Here is a 27,623-nt window from a genome sequence, read left to right as displayed (position 1 = left end):
AGAAGACGAAGTTAAAGGTAAACTAGTAATGATAACTTCTGCTCTATCCGAATCCCCTTCGTCATCAGTTTGGCTTTTACAACATTGTCTACGTCAACCTCTATTTGATATTCGTTTTGTTCTGCTGGTCTAATGTGGTGATGTGTTTGTCCTTTCCCTGCAGACTGGCACAGTCAAAAGTACGAGCGGGAGTGGCGTGACGACCACGACGAGGTGTCCAGTGTGAAGAGCGAGGGGGCGCCGTTCCGCGGAGGGTTCAGAGGTCGCGGACGCGGAAGAGGAAGAGGCCGGGGGCGAGGCAGAGGTGGCGCCAGAGGTATGTTGGTTTTTCTGGAAGTAAAGTTGTGTTTTTAGTGTCTTTAATCAAAGTCAGAAAAGTTTAGAAAATCAAGCTTTCTTTTCCTGGCCTTTTTTTATGTGGCACTGGTGAGGATCTCACCAGTGTACAACTTATGTGTCTGTCATCACAGAGACTGTTCTCGTATCAGTTTAGTTACTGTGTCTGTGCACATGCTGATACTCAAACATGAACAATGCACAGTGAGGGAGAGTACATGCAAACTGAAACACACAGGAAAAACAGGCCACCAGGTCATATGTGTACACTGTACTAAGGATTTATCAGTCAGATCTAACCTGCAGACGTGCTGTAGAGGTGATGAGCTCCTCATGTCTCTTCTCTGACTAAACATCAATGAAGAGAACTTAAACAACTCTGATCTCAGCATTGAAGCAAAACGGCAAACAAAACTACTCGTACACACACAGGCTGGTGGTACAAATAATATAATAACACTGATAGTGACTGATAGTAATAAGAAGCTGTACTCTATAAGTTGAATTGCTTAACAAAGTATTATGAGTAGTTAATCACACCACATTGCCAGTGTTTTTTGTCAAAAGTTGGATATTTGGATGGTAGAGATGAGCACTCTACACTCTAGTCACAGCAACCTTAAAGTTAAAAAGCTTTGGATAAAAGACAACAGTAACACAACATCAGTAATGTGGGAACAGTTTGGCTTCTTAAAGCCTCGTTTGGTCCCATAGTGGATCAGTCGGTCCCAAACAGGCCTCAGCTACTTGATGATCATGTATATTATCAGCTAAACCTAAAACCTGTGCTAATAAACATGGGAAATGCCACAAACTGAGTTTATCACCTGGAGCACCTTCATCCAATAAAGCAGACAAAGTGCGCTTTCAGCCTTACAAACAGGAACTTAGACTTATTCCCTGAACAAGCAGCACGTAAAATATAAATGGCGCTTTAATGGCAAAAGACATGTCAAAACAACGACTTGCAGTTTTAAGAGGAGTTACGTAATATGACTACTGTATTTCTCTGTAAACGGCCTCGGTGACTTCCCAGGGTTAGTCATCATATTTAGAGGCAGGTAGGCAGGTTTTTATAAACTTGGGACAGAGCCAGGCTCGCTGTTTCCCCTGCTGTCTGTCGTTATGATTGTTTACCTGTATGGACTGCTGGCTATAGCTTCTTATTTAGCGTGCAGACTTGAGAGCGATCCCAAGCGTGTCATCTAAAAATGAAAATAAGCATATTTTCCAAAATGTCAATATGCTCATTTGAATATTCTTCATCATCCTCTTGCTAAAAAGTAGAAAAGCACAACCATTGCGTGACCTAATCAAGCCAGGTTTATGTCCTGTGTGGTGTTGGTTGTGTGTGGGCTGACTCTGCTCTCACACTGGGTGGCTGGTGATCCTAAACTGGCCCCTCTGAGCCTAAAGTGAAAAAAGAAAAGTGCAATAACAACCAGAGAGTGTTGGAATGAGAGAAGGCCTTGGATTCAGCAGGAGAAGCAGGTTTCCCCCGAAAGCCTGTTGGTTTTGGCAGGATCCTCCCTCTCTCCTCCCTTGTTGTTCATTCTCCTCTCCTACACATTGTCTCCCCTTACCCTCTCCCCTCCGCACACTCCCCTCTTACTCAATCGCTCTCTGTTTGCTGACTCCTCCTTCCTCCTTCCTCACTTCCCTCCCCAGACAGTGGTAGAGAAAGCATGGGCACCTCGTGAAATTTGTAAGAGGGAAGAAAAGTGTGTGTGAGAAAACAAAGGGTGATTGTCCATTAGGTTCCAGTGTTACATCCCCCCCGTCTCCAAAGGACATGTTGACTTTCAGCAGCACTGAAGAAACGGTCAGAGTTAACGCTGAGCAGATGAACTTTGTCTTAGTGTGTTGTTTATTTGGCTCTGTGTGCTCATACTGGGCTACACACTCATTCTGTATCTGTCAGTGTTGAGATCTGCTGTCTGACATTTTTGGATATCTCTGTTTTTATACTGTCTGCACTAAAGTGGAACCACAAACACAGGAGCTGTAGGAGGCCTGTTCTGTAATTGTTATTTAATGCTTTTTCAAATACAGTTAAGACTTAATTTTAGTATACTTTTATATGCTTTATTAGCTATAAAAAGAGCAACATGCAGTTTTATTTCTAATGTAGTTTATTTCTAATGTTCAATGTTTTTAACACTAACTCCTAATTGTTGATTTTATACCGTTTTTTCTTCATACTATATAATATCACATATTGTTGTTGCACCATTGGTTTTGGCCCTGGTGCTCTACATTTTGGCTGCAACTCCCCAACAGATTTGTATTTATCAAAGGCCAAAGTGGCCTTGTCCTAAAAATTCGGCTTGATTTAGGAACACTGTGTTCACCAACCGTTAGATTTTAACCAACTGTGTAACTACAGAAGCTGCAAAACAAAGCACGTGTGGATGGCTTAGCAGAAAAAGATTCACCAGTGGAGAAAGAGGCACTCTGAAAACAAGAATCAGATAAGAAGGATCTGAGAACTGTCAAAATAAATGGTCTAAACGGCACTGAAATATTCAGAGGAATCAGGAAATGCAAACAGCTGTTGTCATGTGTTGTCTAAAATGCATTCTTAGTTTGTGCTTCATTTCACTTGACAAGATCTTATTCAGTGAAGCGTAAATAAGGTTTGAGGTTCTGATCTGAATCTGTCTGTCCCACCTCACTGTTTCTCTCCTTAAGGCCACTATGACTACCACTACGGCTACAAGTCCTACGATATGAAAGACGCTGCCTACGGCCAGAAGTTTGGCAACACAGTGACCTACTACTACGACAACATGAGCAGCAACGACCTTTACTCCGTCGATCAGGACCTGCTGAAGGACTACATCAAGAGGCAGATGTAAGTTTAGCTTCTGTCCCACATGGACCTGACAATGCAAAACGCAGAGCAGAATAACAAATAGAGCAGAGGTTTCTAGCAGTAGCTGTGGTTCCAGGTTTTGGTTGTAGTGCAGGCTGCAACATGCAGACGTGCTGTAGAGGTGATGAGCTTTTCATGTCTCTTCTCTGACTAAACAGTGGAGACAACTTTCACAACTCTGATCTCAGCATTGAAGCAAAAATGAATGAATACACATAGCCTTGTCTGATGGACAGACACAGCTGTGCGGACAGTACGTTCTAGGCAATATTCAGGTATTTAACTTCGTCAGTATCTCTTGGTCAAGTTGGATATTGATTAAATGATTGAATAATCGAATCACGTGTCCAGCTGTTAACTTTTGCCCAGAGAATAAGACGAAGAACTTCTTACCTGTCTACAATTCAGACTACAAGCCGGCCATTTGTGCAAGATTAGTGAATTCAATGGTTTTAGACTTTGAGAGAACCTTTACTCTAAAAATACCTTAAACGGTAATAAACCTTTCAGGATGGGTCAGTTGGATTGACCCATCTTAAACAAACAAATGTCACTTGAGCACAATTGAGACCTGTTTGGCAGATTAAGTCATTACGTGGTGAGATGAGATGTTTTCATTGTGTGCACCCAGTGCCCCCTTCAGTTTAAAATCTCTATCAAGGAACTTGGAGACTTCGAAACCCTTTCAAATATGCTGTTGTCTATTAGTGGTTCTTTTGAAGGTCTATGGTTACTTGTGACACTACCTTCCACTTCATCTCCCTCACTTTTGTCTTTTCCTTACGTCTTAGTCCCTCTCTGCCATTTTAGACGCAAGGGAGCAGCTGATGTGTTAGTGCCTACTGGATAATGCTGACCGTGTGTTTCCCCGTGTCTCTGCCCCCTGTAGTGAGTACTACTTTAGCCTGGACAACCTGGAGCGTGACTTCTTCCTGAGGAGGAAGATGGATCAGGAGGGCTTCCTGCCCGTCGGACTCATTGCCAGTTTCCACAGAGTTCAGGCCCTCACCACCGACGTCAGCCTCATTCTGGAAGTAAGCACATTTCTTTGGCTCTGTTTGTTCCTGATATGAAAATGTGTCTCCAGTGTGTGCTTGTGACCTGATCTCACTTTCCAGCTCTATATGCAAATAAGCATGTATGTCATTTGACCAATCATAATTATAGCATTTTATGTGTTAGCATTTTTTTGAAAATATTTAAACATTCAAAAAGTCTATTTAGTGTCAGCGTTTGCTATTCAAACAATGGCTCTTTAACAAAAGTCTGTGTGTGTCTGTGCCTGGTGTGCCAGTATCACAGGATTGTATTCAGTTCAACATTATTTTAATATCGTCATATGGTATATTCATATCATATCCATAATGTTAACTACTGTTATGGAGCACAGAGTAAAGTTTTGGTCAGCAGGCACATGGGAAACAGATGTGCGGTGTCAGATCTGTGCGTCTGTCCGTAACTCGTGCAGCTTAACGGGGCTCAGTGGGACATGCTGCTCGACCAGAAACATCTTTAAATGCGCCGCAGGTGCAGATTCTACAAATTACCTTATAATCTGTTTTAGTTCTGATAGTAAGTTGGTAAAATCGCCTTAATCTCTGCGTACCTTCTGCTCAGGCAGAGGACGTCAGTCTAGTAGGCAGTCCTTCAACGTGGCCAAGAACACACACACATACACACACTTCTAAAAGAACGTGGTCATATGCAGCCCAGACCACCTCTGAATGTGGTCTAAGTGACTGGATCTCTGTTCTTGGAGCTCTCCACTTGTGATCGGATCACCAAAGTTGCATGTTAATCCTGGTCTGATCTTCACTTTTGACTCACATTCATCTTTTAAAAGCTACTATTGATATAATGAGCTAAATGATTACTTAATTCATCTGCTGTCAAACAATCTCTGTAGTTATGCAGCATCATTTTGTAATCACAGTAACACGAGCAGCGACGGGGATTTCCTCTGATATTTCAGCAGGTCCAGTAGCAGCCTGCAGCAACAATGCCCATTATCAGTTTTTTTTTTTTTTTCTTCCCAGAGCTCTTTATCACTCTAGAGAAGATAAATAAACACAGCACGTACGCTGTCTGTCATCAGAATTTAACATTCCCCACGTGGGTCCATGTAGGGCTGCTGAGATAGAGCTGTGTTTTTGTTATTGCACAGACTAACTGCCCCATCACCTCTCCCATCAGGCTTTGAAGGACAGTAAGGAAGTGGAAGTGATCGACATGAAGATCCGTCGGAAGGTGGACCCAGAGAAGTGGCCCCTGCCAGGCCTGGCCATGCCTAACCACACCCACACCGATTTCTCTCAGCTAATCCACTGCGCTGAGTTTGTCCCGAGACAGATGACCGAGGAGCCCAAAGGTGAACACACTTGTCTAATGTTGCACTGAAATATGGGACAAAAAGTAAGAAAAAGAGTAATCTGCCTTATTTTCCATTCAAGATTACAGTCAAAATGCCTACAATTGTGTTTTTGACATAATTTTGCCGTTTTAAATCTCTCAGAAAAAGAATAATGCCTATGTAAGTAATCATAAAATATGTTCTCTGTGCCCCTCTCTGTCTGCTGCAGGGTCTCCCAGGGTTTCTACTCCCGTAAAGCAGACCAAGACTGAACCAGACATCTCCAACCTCAAGACGATGCCCAAGGGCCTCTCCGCCAGCCTCCCCGACCTGGACTCTGAGTCCTGGATTGAGGTCAAGAAGAGGCCCAGACCCTCCCCGGCCAGACCCAAGGTCAGCACAGAGAAGGTGAAATTCAGGACCACTCACTATGATCATGTTAAGTTTTCCATTCAGTGGTTTTACATGGACCATGATGCCTCGTGGTCACTTGCCAGCAGCAAATGTGTGTTGCTGGAAAGTCAAAGAAAAATATTCCAATAAAATACACACATTTATGCTTGCAAGCATCCATCAGGCATTCTTTATGTAGAACCAATGAGGTACATCTTCACAGCCACATGGATCCGTTTTTTTTAATTTACCTTATGTATTACCTTATTTAGTTCAGCACATCTGTCCTTTTTTATTTCATGTATTATTATTTTTTTGCAGTTTACCTTTTCCTCATCTTATTCTTTTCATTTCGGTGTCCATTCCTCCATCCATTACACTTCTGTTCGTACCCACTTCCTCCCCCTCCTCCTCCCCTGTCTTGTGTGGTTGGTGTTGGTGTGACTGATGAAGGCCCCCTCATTGCAGCAGCAGAAGGAAAAGGACGACACAAATCGCTCCCCGGTGCTCCAGCCCGGCCCCTCGCCCTCTCCTGCTACATCAGGAAATAATAAGGTGAGGAAGGCAGTGTGTCAAACTGCTATCATACTATATATTACACTAATTATTCTTCGAAGATCAAAACTTTGGACTTCTAAGTCTTTCTGTTGTTTTGAGAAGAACTGATTTTCATCTTTTTATTCTGTCAATTAATCATTTTAATTAATTAAATTGTCAGAAAATTTTAATTAATTTCTCATTTTATCTGACCAATCTAAAAACTCAGTTATTGAATTTAAAAGGATATGAAATGATCCTCACATCTGAGAAGCTGGAAGCAGGGAGTATTTTTGCCTGATGAATCGCTTTGAATTACTAATTCATTATCACTGTTCAGTTAATCGACCAGTCGTTACTATTTCTTGCACTTCTTAATAATTTCCCGAATTAAATTCAGGAAGTGTTCAAACATAAACACCTTCTAATCATTTCTTTTCTTGGTTTTGATTTTTTTTAACTCTGATCAGGACGGAGCGGAGCAGGACGAACCGGAGGAGCTCGACTTCATGTTCGACGAAGAGATGGAACAGATGGACGGGCGGCGCAACACCTTCACCGACTGGTCGGACGAAGAGACGGACGGCGAGATCGACGATCACGACGTCAACAAGATCTTGATTGTGACACAGACGCCGCCCTATCTGAGGAAGCATCCGGGGGGCGACCGCACGGGACACCACACATCGCGCTCCAAACTGTCCAACGAGCTGGTCAAGGTGATCAATGATGGGCTCTTCTACTACGAGCAGGACCTGTGGGACGACACGTACGAGCCCGAATACGCCACCATCAAGGTGAGGCTATTTTGACCTATGAATTATTTACAGCCAAGGTGCGAGTGTTTGAATCTACCATTACTGGTAAGGGAGGGAGGCTGGAGGGCCTGTCAATCAAGCTACCCCCCCCAACCAATATTAACTGCGTCCTTCGATATGTGACGTCTTCACAGTGGTATCAAATTAGAATTAAATTACAGATGAGGTTCAGTTTTTGGGATTTGTATGATTTTCACCAAATAAATACCACTTTCTAATTCTTTGTAAGTAGATCGGTGTTAAACCAATTCTTAATATAATATTATGTCACAACCCACTCAAAAGTAATGCGTTTGTACTACAAGTAGGCACTGACGACCACATTACCAGTAGATGAAGTCTCGTGGGGATGTTGGCACCTCACAAAATTCCTTTATTTAATTCTTTTTAATTATTAAGATAAATGCAGATAAATTGCAAATTTTGGTCATAAAAACTTCACCTCTGATTAAAAATGAGGACTCCACTCATACACAACTCAAGGCAGGCTCTTCTGACAGCTTCCGCGTTACGTCAGAGTCATATTGGAGGTGTTTCTGTCCAAGACCAGATGATGAGTAGATTTATTCTTCTTCAGTTAGAGCTGTTTCTGGACATATGAACAGAACACATGAACAGAAAGTTTGTTTTGTTTTGTCGTCATTGTCATCGCCGCCCATTGTTGCATTGTTGAGCGCAGTGTGGGACCTTCACGTGCTCGCCAGCACACGTCCAGCTGCGTGTGCAACAGAGGGCGCGTGTTTATAAATAAACCCCGAATACAAGGCCTCGGCCTGAGGGGTCGAGCTGCAGGGAGAACAAAGATGGACGCTCAAAGCTCTGAGGATGCTTGGTGGACTGAAGGGGCGAGTGTGAGTCGCACATGATCATCTTCAAATAATCAGAGCAGTAGATGAGATTTGTTGTGTGTTTGTATGAGATTTAAACTGAGTTTCCGCTGTAGGAGGAGCATTAACGGTTTTGTTATTGGGAGGTTTTCACACATGGAAAATTCAGGGTTTGTACGTTGATGTAACCCAGCGGGTAGGTGAACTCGTGTCAGAGCAGTAATAGGCATCAACATGAGGGTGAAAAGAGTGTTTTTGGCAGCCATGTTTTGCTGTTGCATCTCAATTTCCAGATTACTGCAGATAAGGTCTGTTGATGATCCAGTTAGTTTTGTTTCTTTGACTGATTTTTTTTTTTTTTTTTTTCCGCTCTTAATGTAATTACACACTGTGCTGAAACTCAAGACATTTACTAAAATATATATGATTATTTTTAATGCGTTTTTATTGAGAGATGTGTTGTCTGTATTTGCCAGCAAACTCTTTACATGCCTCTTTGTGAAAGAATCCTTTTAGCTGAAATGAACTGCCAATCTACAGATGTTTTACTGCTGGAGTTATAGCAAAGAGAAGACGTAATCACATCTATGCCTGTTTTCCTTCCTTTTACAGCAAGAGGTGGAGAATTTCAAGAAGGTTCATCTGATCAGCCGTGAAGAGTTTGACTGCCTGACCCCTGAACCCCCCGTCGACCCCAACCAGGAAGTCCCACCAGGCCCCCCTCGACCCCATCAGAGTAAGGACACGAAAACATACAAAACAGAAACGATGTAATACACTGACAGGATGAATCTGAAACTTTCAGGTTACAAGTTTCAAAGTTTTATCATCAAAAAAAAAAAAGATACTGAACAAAACGCATCTCTGCTACACAAAATACTGTTTTGTCTGTCCTCTCTGTAATCTTTGCTAGTTTCTTATGAAAAACTGGATACTTTTACCAATAAAAAAAATATTTAAATGACACATTTTGTTTTTAGAGAAATCGTAAAGTTAGTCAGAGTTTGTACACTGAGAAATAAATTAAGCTATTAGATCACTGCTGTTGTGACGTTAGATTGTCCCCTTTGATGTCTTTCCAGAGTTTTATTTCAGGATTTGTTAAGGTTAAAGTTGCTTTCAAAGTCTTAAGGCTGCTGGTTAGAAAATACTCCGGTGAAGGCGGCTCTGTTTTTTGCTGCTTTACAGCTAATCTCTTCCCTCGTGTCCTCAGTCCCCACAGACGCTTTGGCAAACAAACTCTTCGGTGCCCCTGAGCCCTCGTCAATCGCTCGCTCGCTCCCAACTACCGTGCCTGACTCACCCAACTACCGCAGTGCCCGGACGCCCCGCACGCCTCGCACACCTCATCGGAAGGACCAGACTATGACGCCGCGCTTCTACCCAGTGGTGAAGGAAAGTCGGCCAGTCGACGCCAAGGTAAGATGGCTGCCGTGTGACGGTGAAATCGAGCTTATTTTGGTGTTAATGCCTGGTTGTGGGGGATTTAACCCACACTCACTTAACATTTGGATTGACCCACCAACTTAATTAATTCTCCGTAACATTTCAGACGCCCAGGAAGAGGAAGACCCGACACAGCTCCAACCCACCCTTGGAGTGTCACGTCGGCTGGGTGATGGACTCCAGAGAGCATCGCTCCCGTACTGCCTCTGTCAGGTGAGACTCACTGCTCTGCACTCCTTCTTCGGATAGTACCAAGACTGATTTTAGTTGTAAAACATTAGAGTTCAGAAACAGATTTAGCCATTTATTCAAGCCAACTAATCAATAAATGAATATATACAGTAACAGCTGATTCTCCTAATTCTAAATCTCATTGGGAAAAATAAATGGACAAATCTTTCTAAACATTTTTTGATACATTTGATATTTATATATTCATATTTTCACATAAAAATTTGATATTACAATTGATGCCCCAGGTATAGTGTCAGACCCTCCAAAAGATAAATCATGCCGCTGATCCTGAATCTGTGCTGTGGACAAACTAACCCTAATGCTAAGGGCAGGGCAGCATTTTGTTTGACTAAGGCCAATAAATAGATTATCGTATAAATATCAGCATTTTTGTTGCAGACTATCATTAATAAGAAATAGCAGTACAGAAAAATACAAAAGAGATCATTTGGTCTCTTCAATACATAGTTTGTCCACCAGAAATCACTAACAAATTTATTTTCAACTATCAAACAACCTGCTCTGCACAGATCCTGCTCACAATGCTCTAAAACACATTCAAACATGTGTTTATGTAGTGCTGTTAAAATTCAGACATTTTCCAGTTTCAAAAATCCAGCTCAGTTCATTAGACAGTCAAAAAAAGCCAGACATTATACCGTAATTATCTCCACACACCCCTTTAAGACAAACACAGCATCCATTAAACCTCAGAATTTAATGCCAGAAATGTCGCTTACTGTGCCAGAGCGGGGCAACATTCAGGGTTTAGTTATTCAACAGTTACAGTTTCCCATTTCACCCTAATCTAAGTCTTCTTAACCAGGAGCTTCTTAAAAAACGTAAAGCTGCAGAAAATGAGCTCACACTCAGGTAGTTCTAACATTTGATGTGTTTCTCTCCCTCTCAGCTCTAACGCCAGCCCATCAGAGGGCACCCCTGTCCTGGGTAACGTCGGCTGCACACCCCAGTCCCTCCCTAAGTTCCAGCACCCATCACACGAGCTGCTCAAGGAGAACGGCTTCACGCAACACGTTTACCACAAGTACCGCCGGCGCTGCCTAAATGGTATGCACACGTTTTCTTCTTTCTCTTCTACTTTATCATTTCTTTGGGATTTCTTGTCCTCCTGTGGTTATTTTATTTTTTTTAAATCTCTCTCTACTCTCCACCAATCACAGAGCGAAAGCGGCTGGGAATCGGCCAATCACAGGAGATGAACACGCTCTTCCGCTTCTGGTCATTTTTCCTGCGAGATCACTTCAACAGGAAGATGTACGAGGAGTTCAGGCAGCTGGTGGTGGAGGACGGGATAGAAGGATACAGGTAGGAGCCCTGACCACTGATGGATGGATTTACAGTGTGACATTTAATTGGTTGCTTTGTCTTTTTTTTTGTGATCGTCAAACTTGAAGACCATCAGAGTGATTCCTAATGAGTGTGTGTGTTGCAGGTACGGTTTGGAGTGCCTGTTCAGGTACTACAGCTACGGTCTAGAGAGGAAGTTCAGGCCAGACATCTTTAAGGACTTCCAGGAGGAGACCATGAAAGACTACGAGGCTGGTGAGAAAACAAATAAAAAAAAATCACACAGTAAGCACAGATCAGAGGACACAGAATGCAGCCGGTGAAACAACACAAACAAACACGGCGTCAGCTGGGAGGCACCAATATGATTCCATGGTGTTCAAGATTTCATCTTTCAGCCTCGCCTTAATCCACTGGGACTAACTCTTCTGTCTCCTGTGCTCAGGCCAGCTTTATGGACTGGAGAAGTTCTGGGCTTTCCTTAAATACTCCAAAGCCAAGACCTTGGAGATTGACCCCAAGCTGCAGGAGTACTTGAGCAAGTTTAAACGTTTGGAGGATTTCAGAATTGATGTAAGTGAAATATTGTTTTTAAAGGCTGCTTTTAAAGTTTCTTTTTTTGTGTTGGTATTCTTAGATTATCTGTGTAACCTGCTCTCTCCGAGTAACTCGGTGACTTTAATGCATGTAAATGCACTGACCAAAAGTAGTTGTGCTTTGTAAAAAAAAAAACCCATCTAATTTCCACTCGGTTATTTCTGGTCCCAGCCGCCTATGGAGGAAGGACGCCGCAGAAGACACTCGTCCAGCGGGGACGGTCGGCGCCGGCACCCCTCTCAGCCCTCCAGCCGGCCCCAGAGCCAGGCCAGCTCAGGCCCCAGCCCCGCCCCCACCGCCAGGGATGATGCCAAACCCACCAACCAGAAGACCCCCGCCGCTGACCCCGCACCAGATGCCAAGACACTGAAGTAACTCCACAACCTCACTGGCCAACATGGATCAACACAACCTCGTCTGCAAGTCGCTGGTTCTCTCTGCGCCACAGGAGGGGGGAGGGGGGCATCGAGCTCTTCATTCAAGCATGAGAATAGTTTTTTTTTTTTCTTCCCCCACAACAACTTTGAGAGATAAGGAGGACAAATAATTAATATGGTTTATTAATTAGTTTTAAGTTTTTGGAAAACAAAATACCTTTTTTGTCTTAATGAGGCAAGGAATAGATGAGGTGTCAAACACTTTTTTTCTTTTTAACAAATCATTACCAGTCCACACGGTGGATGGCTTAGTGATGATTCAGTTTCCTTTTTTTTTTTTTTTTTTTTACAAATAAACACATTTTCATGTTGACCCTCCTCTCTGTCACTGGGACCCCTCTTTGATCGTCACTGTCCTGCTGGCTGAAAGATATTTGATTCCTCGCCCAGATCTCAGATTTATGATTATTATTTCTTCGGCATGTGGTGAGATTGGAGACTTGGAAATAGTTTGAACAACACTGAGCATCTGAAAGCCCTGCTAGCGGCCCGCTGGAGGCCGTGCTGCTCCGGACATCCAACTGGACCAAAGTGGTTTGAACCGAGCGACTGACATTTCCATCCGCAGAGCCCCCAGTACTCACAGTTGAGGGGCTGAAAATTAAAAAAAATATTTCATTTACTTTACCGCTGGACATTGAGGGGGGAAATATAAAAGAACCAAATGATAAAAATAGAGGAAAAAAAGACTTGAACGATCCCTCAGTATGGACATGATCATTGAAAGTTGCCTTATTTTAATGGTTTTACTGCTTCTAACTTGCCCGCCACCTTATTGTCGATTGTACAGCATTGAAATCACCCACGTATCCAGTCACCATTTCCAGCAGAGGCCACTAGGTGGTGCTCTGCCTGCCAAACTGTTCTCCACCCCCCCCCCCAGCCACCCTCACTCCCCTCCGTCACCCTTTCTGAACTGTCTTCCACGTGTCACTCAGTCTGTTACAAGTCCTGTAATTCTTCCTTGTGTTTGCAAGTCGTGGCTTTTTGTGCTGAAACGCGTCAACCTGGTGGACGTTCGTCACCCCTCCCCCCCCCCCCCCCCCCACCAAAAGAAAAAACAAACAAGTGGGGTGGAAAGTTGGGCCTAGATGGTCTCACTTTGGGCGCTTCCTGACTTCCTCTCTCTCCCCCTGCACCTCCCCGTCAGACGAGCTGCATCCATCCGTTCATCCATCCGTTTGACATCCATCCATCAGTTGACGATAGTGACGATCAGGACTGGAATCATCAATCCGGATTACTTGAAGAAGCGATGGTTACGAGGAGGGCCGTCGTGCTCTGTCGCAGGTGCTCTGGGTGGAGACGCCGATGAGGCTCAGACATTTTGGCCTCTGACTTCACTGTTAAACTGAAGTTTGCTCGGCCTAGGCTTGATGGGGCCTCGGGCGCTCACCACCTCTTCCCATTTCTCACACACACACACACACACACACACATCAGTTACAGGCATGAACACTGACGCACGCAGGTACAAATGTAGCAGCGTGAGCAAATGGAATATAAAACTCTCACACAGCCCGATGTCTTGCCTCGTGGAGAAAGTGGAGTTGTTTGTTCGTTCGCACTCTGTTCAGTTCAGTCGTCACACTTCCTACAGTCAGCTGTGTGGAGAACTTAAATCTTTATCCAACTCGAGTACTGATGATATCAAATAGAAGAGTGATTCTTTTTTCCTCCACTAATGTAAATGTGAATTTGACATGAAGAGAAATGATAACAGCTCCCTGCTACTTGTTTTGTTTATAGAACAGATTATATATTTGCCTTACACATGTATGTACTCTTGAACTTTTTTTTTTTTAAATTGTCTCATGATTATCTTTTAATGCTTTTTAATTTCAATTTGCAGTGTTTCTAGCGTCGTCGTCATGGTGGAGGAGGGGTTTGTGTCAGGCTGTTAAAACATCCGTGGATTTCAGAAACGGGAACATAATTCACAACACAAAAGGGAAAGTTGAAATCAGGGCGTCAACAGGTATTAAGTGCAAGAACTAAATCTGTAAACTTAAAGTATTTCACGTTGAAATCAGTTAATTTGCTCTTTTTTTTTCTTGACAGAGCAGCATTTCCAACACTTAACTGCTAACATGACTCAAGCAAATTTAAGTCTTCAGCCTCCAGGTTTCTACAAACACTAAGTCTGCAAAGTCTGAAAATGCACAGAAATGATTAGATTCTGGTGTTTAAATTGAACAAGAAGTTCATAAAATTCTGGATAAGTCTTAATACACACGTGGATATCCAGATGGTCTGTGAATTGATCTGCTTTCCGTTGACATACTGCAATTTTTGTTGCAAAGTTTTTGCTCCCGGTGGATGAGCTATCTACTGTGAAACACCACAGCCACGAGTTAATAGAAAAAGTGCATTTGAGGAATTAAGAGTTTGGAAGAAGGCTGACTATTTTTAGATGAAACTGTCTCTGGTTTTCATTAGTCTTGGTTTCTTTCCGTAAGGCTCATTCAGCCTGCTGGTTGACGTTCCAGCAAAGTGTCCCGTCAGTGTTTCTGTTCCTCGGTTTCTTCCTCTACATCCAGAATTGTTGGAAACATGAAAATGCAAAGCAAAGCTGTACTTGTTTTTTTTTCTCTTTGTTTTGTTGGTTTATCTTCAGGGAGATTTGGGTCAGTTTCAGAGGCTTACAGTTGATGCATTTAAGTGTTTACTGGAGGTTTAAAGACAGAAAAATAAGAGCTACATAATATTCAGACAAGGAAAACATGCATTTCCCAAAACCAGTGAAGCCTTTGAATGGGTGAGCTGGTGTGTGGCTGCAGACATGGCAGACTGCCGCTGGGGGGGTTCTTCCAGGACAGTCACACAATCCCTCTCTCTAATGTGATTATCACCTGCCACCGGACATTTTGGGGGTTTCAGGTGTCTGGGAGTTTTCAGCCTTCTCTATCAGCATAGAACTGCTGCTAGCTGTCCAAACAAACTACAGGGGGCGCTGCACCCTCAGCTCGTCAGTTTTACATGGACATGGCCAGCTGGCCGGACACTGGAGAGAGATGAGTGATGGACGTGGAAATGGAGGGAGGAGCATAAAACGAGAAATGGGGTTTGTGATGTCGCTCAGAGGAATATGGCTGGTTATGATGTCTGGAGACTGAAAAAAAAGGACAAAATTCCATAAAGCCATATGAATAAGATATAACTGTATATGAACCATTAAAATAGTTCATTACATTACAATATCCTAGGCTTGTCATGAGGAAAAAAAGATGAAAACAAGGAAAAAAGGAACAAAAAAATATATAAAATGGAAAAATGTAAAATACTTGAATGAGATCTTGTATTATAACATTTAATATTCATAATATCTGCTTTGTAGGCTGATGTGATTCGCTATTAGTGTTATTTGTAATTTGTAGTAATTATGCTTTTCCTTAATAAAGAAAAAAAACACAAAACGGACAAAAAAACCTCAAACATCGGCTCTGGAGTCGTCATTTCTGTCATGCATGAGAGTGTGAATGAATGAAGTGTACAGAGAAATTTTTAAATGCCAAAGTCAGATCTGTAGTTTATTTGGCTTTGTGTCAAGACATAGCATGTACAGGACTTGTAGGGGTGTTGGAAATATAGGAAAAAGCTTGAAATTCTAATTACAATAATGTAATCACTATCTGACCTTTAGATAGACATAAGAGCCAAATTGATTTGAGGATATGTTCTTCACGGTTTTAAGTTGCTGGAAAAGTTTGAAAACATTGAAAGTGCTTAAATTTCACTTTGGAAATGTGTCGGAAAGAATGCGTGTAAAAGTACTTTTAATGAAAGTACGCATGTCTCCTTAATATATTTTAATATTAAACAGTCCAGTTGAAACATTAACATCCGTTCCTTATTATACAACCATTTCCTCCTGTAATACATTTAGACTCATTTGACATTCAGGGAAGTGCCACAGAAATGAAAAGTGCGTATGTATCTTCAGTCTGAGCAGCTTTACGGGCTGAACTAAAGATTACTTAAAATATGAAATGTGCTCATAAGAATTAGTAAACATAACTGAAGATTAATGTTTATATGTTAATAATAGACTCAACTACTGATACAGCTAAGATTCATTAGTAAGAGCATGTCATTTAGTGGCTGTGGTCTGCTTCAATACAGTGAAAACAGCCCTAAAACACAAGGTTTTATGAGTAAAGACAGCTGAACGTTCGGGCCGGGCTGAGGGCGGCTCCTCCACCTGAGAGGGGAGGTTGTGGCAAAGAGACACAGAATTTAGCATGATGTGTCTTTACTGTGTAGTAAACAAGCTACTTGTGAGTCATTGCGACCTTTGATTAGCCTCTAATTTGAAATAAACTTGAAATAAATATCTATGGAAGGCCAAGTTAGTGTTGGAAACAAAAAACCTGACTTACTGTATTTATATTTTCATCCTGTACGACTTTTCATCTTTTCCTGATAGATACTGACTTCCATAAACCTGCTGTGGTGATTTGAATCAAAGGCCACATTTACACTTTTTTTAGGATGTTACCAGAAAATATCCCTAAGCTGCTGACTGTTCCGCTACATGACCATCCATGAACCGAATCATGAGCTACAAGAACAGCCTTCCCAGGTCACAGGAAGATGAAATCATGGGAGGAAACAGGTTAAAAATTACCACAGTGGCGGGCGACTCCACATTAACAGTCAACATGGAGGCCAAACTTAAAAACCTGCAGGAAATCTGCATCTGATAAAGTGCCACAACAACATTAGTACTTAATGAAAAGTAAAGTTGGTGACTGGCGAGTGTGGGCAGACTTTCACCATCAGAAACTGATCAACAAGGGTCTCTGGATTAAAATAATCAAGATCTAATAGTCATTTAAGACGGGAACTTAATCTCCCGATATAAAGATCCCAAACTGGGCTAGGCGGGGGGCCTGAGGTTAAAGGTCAGGGGTCACAGGTCTTCAGTGGCCCTTCTTGGGTGTGTCAGGGATGCTCTCGGTCAGCGGGGTGAGGCTGGTGAGCAGGGTGTGGCGTTCGTACTGCTTAGTGTCCCTGAATTTGGTGTCGGTGCCGTGGAGCCGGTCCAGCACGCCGAAGACCCCGAAACACTGGTTGAACCTGAAACCAGGATGGACGTGTGAGTACAGCTGGTACAATTATCCACAATTAACAATCAAAGTCCCAAGGAAAATGATAATAACATTAAAAAAAATATATGATATGACATGGGATCCGTCATTTCTTTGTAGTTATTTTTCAGTTTACTGTGATTCAGTCATCATTTTACAGATCTGACAAGTGCTGCCTGAGCTCCACTGATATCCAACAACTAATAAAAAACACATCATGTTGGCATTTTTCTGCACACACACACACTAATTTATTTTGAGTCAATCCCAAATGCTCATTGCAGCACCAAATGTGTATTAGTCTGCGGCTCAAAATAGTCCCCAACAAATACACAATTTCCTCCTGTTTATTTAGCCTTTTTTAAAAATCAATATATATATCTGTGTGCTGTTAAAGATTTACACACTCAGTAGAAGCTTGGGCTGTGAGCGCTTTTTGACTTCCTTACCCTGAGAGACTAACACATTGTTGGTTTTGGTCTTTTGAAAGTGATAAATGTATAGAAAATCCCACCTTTATCCATCAATTTTTAAAAAAAAATAAGCAGATTAGTTAAAACTGATGATTACATTAACATCACCCTAATTTATGGTAAACAAGGACCTTTATGACAAACACATCGCCCAGTAACAGAGACTCAAGAGAAAAATGCAAATTCACTGCTTACTATGCACAATGCTTTCATCAAGTTAATATTCAACACTTTTTGTTTTTTTTTAAAATAAAACAGATAAAGATGTTTTACTACATTAGATTTAAATGTTTTAGTTATTACATCTGATTAGAAATACTGGGTAGGAAAAGCGCAGACAGGTGGACTCACCTGAGATGGTGGAAGTCGTGGAACTCGGGGGAGGGCAGGAAGGGGAGGTGGTATCCGCAGTGGGAGATGGTGGTGCTGACCAGAGCCAGGCAGTACCACAGGGTGGTGGTGGACAGGTGGGAGCCCAGGATCATCGGCCCAACGACCACCGGCAGCATGTTGGAGATCTAACGGCAGAGAGAGGAGGAACAAACAGGCTTTAATGGCCAAGAAAAACCCAGCAAATTCATAGGGAGGAAACCAGGAACAACCAAGATTTAAACGCATCACGCTTTCAACAGCTGATTCAAGTCCAGATTCCAAAATTTCTCTATAAACTATTTAGTGTATTCTCACTTTGATGGTGAGGGATCTTCTACAATGAAGTCGAGAACATGACAGACAGACAGACAGACAGACAGACAGGAAATGAAAAGAAAAGAGGGAAGAGGATGATTCACCACATGCTCCAGAGGATGAGCGTAGATGGACACGACTCCAATGGGAGCGGTCCACTCATGGTGCTGCTTGTGGAAGTGCTTGTAGAGGCCGGGATGGTGGAACAGCCTGAGAGAAAAGAAGAAGAAAGAGGATGAGGATGATGTCCACTGGTGCATTTTTAACAGGACTAGAAGTCTACAGCCATGATTGGGGCTATGTTACTACTTTTACTTTTGTAATGTTGACGTGATGATTCTGCTCACTGGAAGGTCTTTTATTCATTTATTTTATGTTTATAGTTCATAATTTAGTATTACACAGTAAAACATATGTTTGATTTCTTTAGAATCCCAGCCTTCACTCTTACCACTAAATGGCAGAAATGTTGAAAGTTCAAATGACGACTGAATCTTAAACGACAAACTAGTAGACTACACAATAGTAGTCACTGACTGAATAGGTTTTCCTGTACCTGTGTGAATAGTAAAACATAACCTCCTCCATGATGGAAAAGAAAGCAAGCTCCATCAGGGCCCAGTGGAAGGTGGGCAGCTCGGGGCCGCACGGGTTCCCCCTGAAGCTCATCAGGTAGTACGCCGCCACCACCATCGGCCCAGAGATGAACACCTGGTTGAAGATGACACACCTCACCGCGTGGCGAAGCTTAGCTGGATCCACCTGGAGGACGAGGCAGAGAGAGGTCAGAACTGGGTACAATCTCACAAAGTATAGAAACTGTATTTCTTTTTTTTTTTTTTTTCGTGAGAAATATATTCAATTTATTACATTACATTACTTTCTGTGAGGCTGAGTGCAGCCTCAGACCTGGTTCTGGACTAAAGAGGACTCTGAGGTTTATTAATGCTGCTACCATTCTGTTTTATCTCCAACACGTCTTGTCTGTTTTACTGTCATTGTTGTTCTTCATTGTTGGGTATTTTATTCTTTTAATTTTGTATTTTTTGGTTCACCCTGAAACATTTTAATCCTCTTTTAACCATAAAAAACATTGTGCAACTATTCTTGTTTGATACATTGATCCATTTCCATTGAACACTTTGTATTGTTGTTTATTTTTTACATAAAATGTGTTAGAAAGATTACTGCAGTTAAAACGTAATTTAAATAATGATAATAAGACTCTTTATGGCGTTTGGTTAGTAGTTTTTACATGTGCGGAAAAAGAGACGTGTACGTTTACAAATCAGAAGCAATGTTAGACCTGAAAAAGTAGCAGTTTATTAATTATCACCTTCACTAAAAAGCTGTAAATAGATTAAAAAATATCTCTCCAGTTTTCGTGTGAATGACAGTCAACTTGACTTTCTCCCATTAAACTTTGGACCCTGGTTATAAACACAACATGATAACCTTTTGTGAGCACATGTATGTGTACACATATGAAGTTTTGCAAAAATGACAGGACTGACACGAGTTTACCAAAGTACAAAACAACAACCTAAAACGGACCTTTCTGATTTGTCACAGTAAAATCACAGCTTGTCTCGTTCTCGTCAATTGTTCCAGCATCTGGTGACAGTGAGCAGCACAAACAACACAGGACCCTAAAACTGTAAAAGTACTACAAGTAGATGTCCCGCATTCAAAACCTTACGTCAGTAAATATGTATTCTGAAATATAATAGAGTAAAAGGTAAAAAGCGGCATAAAATGGAAATACTCAAATAAAGTACAAGTGCATTTACTTGAGTAAATGTATGTGGTTACTGTGGAGAACCAAAACTGCCAAAATCAAAAAAAAAAAAAAAAGAAAAGTATTAATGACTTAATTAATATTCCATTACATGTGCATTAAATGGACCAAAAATAAATAATAAGTAACTAATTTATAAAATGTGACATACATTGATATTTGATGCATTCAAAGGCATATTGATGTATTAGTAGCTAATAAATTATCTATGTTTAATAGGCAGCTATAGTTGCGGTCCTTCGTACGTTACACTGTCACATTTGAAAAACATCTGTTGAGATAAGGTCTAATTTTAGGTTGGTTTTTTTTGTACTTTGGTAAACACACATGGTCAGGCAGTTAAAGTCACTTTGTGTTTGGTTGATTTTAGAAGAAACAAACATCTATATTTCAAAAACTGGCCATCTAAAGACTGACGAGGGCTCTCACGCAACTCAAATCACTGAATTTAAGACACATGCCGCAGATAGACTGCCCTCTAACCTACACAGCCTGTGTTGCCTTATAAATGCCTTGTACTGTTGCTACACAACAGCATGTCCTGGCTTTGGTAATGGCGTGTAGTTCAGACGGTTATCCTCGGTCACAGAGCTTCGGTATCTCTGCTCGGAGTGGCCGATCATAGAGACCCGACAGGAAACGCATGCTGACTCAGTAGATTGCCACAGATTAGCTCATCGTAGGTGATATAACGTTTTATGACTGACCTCATCTTATTACTACTCCCCGTGACAAAATAGAAATGTTATGAAAATGTGTGTCATCCCATTTTGGTTAAGGTGATAAACCAACTACATGTAGTGTAAATACGAGGTTGGCTCATAGGTTTCACCTGATCATAATGTTAGTCAGAGGCAGGACGTCTGGATTATCCACATAAACCAACCTGAAACTGACTCAAGATATTTTTATTCCATCAATTAGCTCAAGCTTCCTGTGCACTGTGTCCCCTGGTTGTAATCTTTGGAAGATTATCAATAATTGGATTACATTTTGGGAGTAACCTTCCAGCCCGGTTTATCAGTAATGTCTTTATCTCTGCATTGTCCATCAACAGCTGTTAATCAAACACAGCGAGAGGACTTTGGTCAGATGGACAGATCAGTGACACTGAGGGCCACTATTGTTACAGGTGTGTTCACTCACATACACACAGACTTTGATTTATTAGAATACGATTTCTTCATTTTAATTGAACACATCAAACTAGTAACAGTAGTAGAGGCACCAGTGGTAGTATTAGATGTGTTGGTACTAATAGGAAAAACATTTGCAGGTATTAACTTGGGGATAAGAAAGAAATAACTGAGACTTCAAATCTGAAACTGGAGGAGATGCTGTAGCGGACTTAATACGGGACATACCGGGTTATTCTTGTCCACCTGGATACGGTAGCGAGTGATGAAGGAGGGTTTACCGGTGGTGTCCACCAACAGCAGCAGACCATTGGACACCCAGAACGCCAGAGTGGGGAACAACATTGTGCCTGTTGAGAAAAGCAAGGCCACAGTCAGGGAGGGATGCCATGACAGCCCCCGAACCAGAGGATCAATACTCAAAGTAAACTTGAGTTGGTTAACATTGTGTTGTGATAACTCCTGCAGACAAACATAACTTAATCTTTGAGCTGACTAGAAGATCTTGCGATGATCAAGATTACAGGTATCTGGATTTCACCTTGTCAAGTGAATTTTACTACAGTCTGCATGACTTGAAGTTACCCTCAGCACATAACATCCTACATAGATAATATCTGATTGAGGAATAACTTCCAATGTGCAAAACAGTCACAACAGCATGATGGCTGCATCATAAAAGTGAGTAAGTCGACACCAGAGGTCAGGACTTGATTCTCAGAACGGGAGCGGTATTTCCAGCGTGGCTGATACTAAATAAGGTACTCTTTTATGCAGCTCCATTATTGTGAAAACAAAGTCCTGTTTGTGCCTCAGAAGGGATGAAATCATGTGTGTAACCTCATTTAAAATTACATTAGGAAATATTTCATAGTATTACTGTGAAAAGTTCCTCTGGCTCTGATATCCCAGAGTCTAAAAATGTTACAGCCGAAAGAAAGGGATGTTTTGAGTGCTATATAAATCCATGAAGCCACCTACTGTGCGTCCAAGAGTTTCACAGCAACACCAAGTGTGCATTGAAAAGAGCAGCGTCGTTCAGCTCCTTATCATGGAAGAAACAGGCTGTTGCGCTTGATTTGGCCCGACAAAGACCACTCTGTTAGAAACGGTCAATAACAGTCTGTTGGTCGCTACATGTTCCTGTACTAAACAGTTGTTACTTCTTACCAAAGAAGAACAAAGCAGCATCGTGACCCTCAAACGCCACGTACAGTTTGGTCCACAAATTCTGCCAGAAATCTCCCGAAGCTCCCCAGAATCTCTGAAGATGCCTGGAGGAGGGATTGTTGTCAAAAGTCAAGATCACAAGTATATTGACTCGAGTACTTTACTTAAATCTACCCAACTTTTTACCTCTGCTCCACTACGTTTCACAAGAAATTACTCTACATTTAACTGCTATAGTTACTAATTACATTGATTTTACATACAAAACTACTGTACACCAATAATCTAACATTATGCAGCCAACTGGCTGGGACAGAAGTGAACTATTTTTCGGGCAATTTTATATCTTATAAATCTATAAATTGCAATATGTAATTGTCATGTATCTGAGCATGCTCAGATCCATCCAATATTACACATGTTGACTCACAAACCCGAGACCTGCGGCTGTAAAACAAGACCAGACATGACCGAGTTACACTGAGTATAAGTTGTCTGTCCAGTCCTGCTCTGCTCTGCACTGTCCTGTGATAACCTGTGACGCCCCCACTCTCCACGTTCACCTCAGGTTCATTAGTTCTGTAGTTGTATTGTATCACTGCAACTTACCAGGTCAGTGAGTTTCCGAATGCAGCCAAGAATAAGATTCCAGATCCGATAACAAACGCAGCTTTCTTCACAGAGTCCCACAGTCCTCCAGGGCCCTCCTGCGCAGAGAAAAAGCAACAATTGTGTATGAAGCTCTCTGTTGCTCCGATGATGCTGTGCAACCTCATGATGCTGAGCAACATCCGCTTTTCCCACAGAAAATACTTATGGTGCATAAATGTCCCTAAAACAACAGCGAGCGTCTTTCCAAGAAGAGGACACCAGGGTGGCGTTTCAGACATATTCAGCTGGAGGTGAAACACTGATAAAGAACACTGTGAATGGCTTACGCCGTTATAACGGCGAGGCATATAACACCATGAGACCATAGTGGACAAAGTGAGACTGACCAAAAGCTCAATCTGTGATTTAAGGTATTATTGTGCTATTTCTGGAGAGTCCATATGGTCTGTATTGTGACTGCAGCGCTACGTATCTTAACTCTGAGTGCAACAGCGCTGACAAGACAATGAAATCGTCTCAGATTAAGGATTTTAATGTGCGCATTTGATATGTGTTCAGTGTGTAAAATATCTAATCTATTTTGTGTCATCTGCAATTCTATTAATTGCTGCGCGCGAAACATACACAAGTAGTATTTCCTTTATTTTGAATACTAAATGTACAACTGTGTCCAACCAATACAGAGGGCATCTGGTGAAAGCAAAGTCTGAGCCAGCCGCACTGAGAGAAAACTGGATCAGTTCACTCAGCGGGAATTAAGTCCAGGGATTGATGTCACATTCACCAGACCTTCTAAAATGCCAGCTTTTACCCCGGCTGCCCCTTGGCCCAGTCATGGCAACAGTGGGAACAATGTTACACAAATGTCGTGCTGGTCTCACAGTCAGTACTTTTTTTTTTTTTTAAAGCCACAAACATGTTCAGGAATTTTAGCAATCACATCTCACAGACACAAATACAATGATGCATCCTTTCACATAAATCCTTATTAGGACATTATATTATCATATATATTATTATACTACATTTATTTATTTTTCTTAATTAGGGTTTTCAATTATGGCAAACAGTATATATTAATAAATGGTGAGTCTGGTGAGGCAAATTCATCATACCATCAAATGAATAGGCATGTTAGAAAACTGGCCTAATAATAACAGAGGCGAATATACAGATGTTGCAGTAATTACAACGTACAAAAATCTTGAGGATCACATGGGCTACTCTACTTTATAATCTTATTCCAGTTTCTGCGCCCCCACCCCACAAGTTTTTGGCTTTATTGATATCTAATACATTTATTACCTACAATCTAATCACCAAGAAATTAAATCTCTCATTCTACTTTCCTCCCCGAGTCGTATCAGTTATATTCTTCAGTTTGCATCATCAAAGTCAAACTATCTCGTTAACAGTTTTCATGATTTTGGACTTGGCCCATCATTTGCTCTCTTCTCGTTGTCTCCTGCGGCGCTAAATTTGCACAGCAGGGGGGGAAAAAATGCAACTTGTCAGGTTGAGCTTGTCCCAAACAACAACAACACAGAAAACTCCCGGAGCCACGGTCACAACAAAGCAGCCAGATGGAAACTCTCTTTCTTAGACAAGTCACGTCAGATCTGCTTTATATATAAGAGATGATTTAAGTGCAAATCATACATACCACTAAGTACTTCACAGAACATACATATAAACAGAGAGGTACAGCTTATATGGGTAAATATGCAGAGACACTATAAAAAGAGTAAAGAGGTCTTTTTAAAAAGGCAAAAACTGGATTCAGATTCCACGACAGACGAGAGATTCTGGGATTTTTATAAACTTTGCCACTACAGATCAAAAGCCCATATGGCCGTGCAGGCAAAATACATAAAAGCATTAACCCTTACTCACAGATTTTCATTGAGATTTCTTTTTTTTTTTGGTAAAACCAGAATACCAGCAGTGTTTTGTGACTTTACATTGCAGACTGTCCCAGATTTAGAGAACAACACAAGAGGCCTGACCCCGTACATGTTTTCTGAAAACTTGAGCCAGTTTGTGTCAGTGTGTCGATTCTGTTTGTCAGTGAGGATTTCAGAGCCTCTGATTCAGCAAATTTAAGTTAGAATTAATGACATTTTTAGGAAGATTTGTAGCTCCTAGCGTGGCAGGTTTTACACACCTGGAGGTATTTTCACACGGTCATTCTGAAAGGCTAAAATCCATCAAGTGAAAAGTAAAATCTAGTTTCAAATACCCTATAATAACAACTTTTCAGGAGTTACCCTCCAGGAGCAGTAGCTCGATAAATCAAACCAGACAGCCAAGAAGAAAAACAAGAGAACACATAATAGGCCTTCTAAAGGGGTGTGTCTGCGTTGACCTTGTATCTGTACTATTCAATCATAGTAATAATAGAGAGTTGGGTGTAAATGTGTTGTGTTGTTACCTGTCTGCTGCTGCTCCTGCTGCTGGCAGCTCCCCTCGTGTCTGTTAATACAATACAACAATACAATTTGTTTTTGTTTCCCAGGCAGAGCTACAACAGGTTCATGACGACAGTAAATATTTTAAGGGTCAACCCTGTCATCTATTGTCACCAATAAAAACAGAGCTGAATTTCAGGAAAACAGATTCAAAAATAAAAAAAAAAAGACAATAAATTGGATGATTTTGGAAGCAAATGGGAGATCTGTGCTGTCCCAAAATGACTGAAGGATTACAGATTAAATGTTCTGCTGTTTAATTTAATGGGAAGGTCCCCTGATCCCTGCTGGCTTGAAAAATAAGAGCTGGATTTTGTGATGAAGATGAAGTTTTTGTTTTTGCAAAGTTGTGAAGAACTTCTATTTCTTACCTACAATGTGATCAAACCTACAGTGCTGTAACACACTTCAAATCCCGTCCATAGACCCATTCAAATCATGAATAATTCATGCGTGTGTGATACCATTAGTATCTCATACAGTGTGTACATAACACAAACAAGCCTCACACATCGAACCTCCTCTGGTTAAAAAGCTACTTTACCACAAAATGTGTACAAATTAAACATCTTAACATCTCTGGCTGTGTGTTTTTTTTTTATTATCATCTTTCCATGGTACAATAATCATCTGAGTGCTGTGTAGCCTGGTACAAAATTTACAGCTGGAGGATTATACATAAGCCTATTATAATCCAGCCCTGTTACAGTGAGCGCTTTTTCAGTCAAATTCTTAAGGATAATAACCTGCCCTACATTCACTGTCTTTGTAGTTCAGCAAGAAACAGAAAGTTTAGGGAAAGAAAATCGTCTTCAAGTCTAACACCTGAATTATGTTAAAGCCCCCCCCCCCCCCCACACACACACACACACTGATAAATGTGTTTTGCTTCTTGTTGCTTCACTTGGATGTTTGAGCTTCACTGTGCAGAACGATGTACGGAGAGTTTCTCTCGGTTTTCTTACCTTAAATCTGACTTTGTGACACAACGAGCTTTGAGGCCAATCAAGTTTTAATGCAATTTACAACAAAGAGTGATGTGGGGCCCACATACACTGGACATGGACTTCTCACTGACCTAGGCATCTTGTGTCCAGTGGTTACATTTCTCAAATGAATAACAATAATACTTTTACTTCTTTTGCAGAGTAGGACACAAATTACCAGTAAAAGCTGAATATATTTCATATGTCTTAAAACACTGATTTTAAGTATAACATCTTTTCAATAATATAGTTTATGCTCAGGCATAACTGACTAAAGAATATAGTGATTTTTGTCCATATGAATGTAAAATAAACACCCTGCTATCTATACATATTTACTATTAGCTGCTGATTAGGCTAAATAAGAACAAAAAACTGATATCAGAGTTGTGCTTTTGATAACCTGACATAGTCATTAATGTCTGAGATTTAATGACTAACTAATAACTAAAGTTACTGAGGGGGAAAAAAACACTATATTGAAAACAATGACTGCATGCAGCCAAATCATTGCCACGCATGCAGGAACATGGCTGCTTTGTTTTAGGATCCTCCTCTCCTGCAGCTCTAAACGTTTAAAACCGACTCCATACATCAGATAAATCAAATAAATCAGATAAATCCCGCACTCACCGCTGGCTCTCAGGTCCACCGTCATGTCTGTGTCTCCTGCTCGCTTGTCCGCACGCGTCCTGACCAGCCGAGTATTTACAACAGGCTGCGCCTCCTGATTGGCTGATTCTCGGTCAGCTGACTCAAGCTGTAACCAGAAGTAGGCGACTGTGTTGTTTTCCTTCCCTTGGTCCACATGTATCCAGGTGAAGGTTGAAACTCAGCATGGAGGCTGAAGGGAAAAGTACATTTGAGTAATAAATGATGATAGAATACAGTAAAGCACTAATAGAATATCAGCTGTTTATTCTCAGAGAGCAAACCTCCATCTTTAGCCGCTATCAATAAAACATGAGCTGGATCAATTGGACCATTAGCAAAAAGCAAAAGCACCAGACATTCACTGATGACATTCACTTCTTAAATGGGAGAG

At 41.4% G+C, this 27,623-nt stretch overlaps 2 protein-coding genes across 5 annotated transcripts in view; one reads left to right on the top strand and one right to left on the bottom strand.

Moving 5' to 3' along the window:
- Positions 1-15,593, top strand: part of larp1 (La ribonucleoprotein 1, translational regulator) — a 45,595-nt gene extending 30,002 nt beyond the window's left edge. For 2 of the 3 annotated variants that reach the window (XM_070843158.1, XM_070843156.1), the window contains 15 exons: positions 164-316; positions 3,028-3,190; positions 4,101-4,245; positions 5,405-5,579; positions 5,791-5,969; positions 6,408-6,509; positions 6,962-7,288; positions 8,749-8,872; positions 9,350-9,555; positions 9,689-9,795; positions 10,727-10,884; positions 10,998-11,142; positions 11,270-11,379; positions 11,570-11,697; positions 11,893-15,593. In XM_070843158.1, the coding sequence (XP_070699259.1) occupies positions 164-316; positions 3,028-3,190; positions 4,101-4,245; positions 5,405-5,579; positions 5,791-5,969; positions 6,408-6,509; positions 6,962-7,288; positions 8,749-8,872; positions 9,350-9,555; positions 9,689-9,795; positions 10,727-10,884; positions 10,998-11,142; positions 11,270-11,379; positions 11,570-11,697; positions 11,893-12,096 (2,426 nt within the window). In that variant the 3' untranslated portion in view covers positions 12,097-15,593. The remainder of the gene's footprint in view (positions 1-163; positions 317-3,027; positions 3,191-4,100; positions 4,246-5,404; positions 5,580-5,790; positions 5,970-6,407; positions 6,510-6,961; positions 7,289-8,748; positions 8,873-9,349; positions 9,556-9,688; positions 9,796-10,726; positions 10,885-10,997; positions 11,143-11,269; positions 11,380-11,569; positions 11,698-11,892) is intronic. The other variant, XM_070843157.1, reaches the window with a different exon arrangement.
- A 364-nt stretch (positions 15,594-15,957) lies between these two features.
- Positions 15,958-27,236, bottom strand: faxdc2 (fatty acid hydroxylase domain containing 2). 2 transcript variants are annotated; one of them, XM_070843096.1, is made up of 9 exons: positions 27,212-27,236; positions 25,556-25,596; positions 23,122-23,219; positions 22,513-22,616; positions 21,571-21,692; positions 18,965-19,170; positions 18,513-18,618; positions 18,073-18,239; positions 15,958-17,237 (listed from the first exon to the last, which is right to left on the bottom strand). In XM_070843096.1, exons 1-9 carry the CDS (start codon positions 27,234-27,236, stop codon positions 17,081-17,083), a joined length of 1,026 nt encoding a protein of 341 aa, XP_070699197.1. In that variant the 3' UTR covers positions 15,958-17,080. The 2 variants fall into 2 exon arrangements, with proteins under 2 accessions (XP_070699197.1, XP_070699196.1); XM_070843095.1 differs by lacking the exons at positions 25,556-25,596; positions 27,212-27,236 and having other exon boundaries at positions 23,122-23,303.
- Between the last annotated feature and the right edge of the window lie 387 nt (positions 27,237-27,623).

This window comes from Pempheris klunzingeri, chromosome 14 (assembly GCF_042242105.1).
Source record: "Pempheris klunzingeri isolate RE-2024b chromosome 14, fPemKlu1.hap1, whole genome shotgun sequence".
Lineage (NCBI taxonomy): Eukaryota > Metazoa > Chordata > Actinopteri > Acropomatiformes > Pempheridae > Pempheris > Pempheris klunzingeri.
This window is presented reverse-complemented; position numbering and strand designations above follow the sequence as displayed.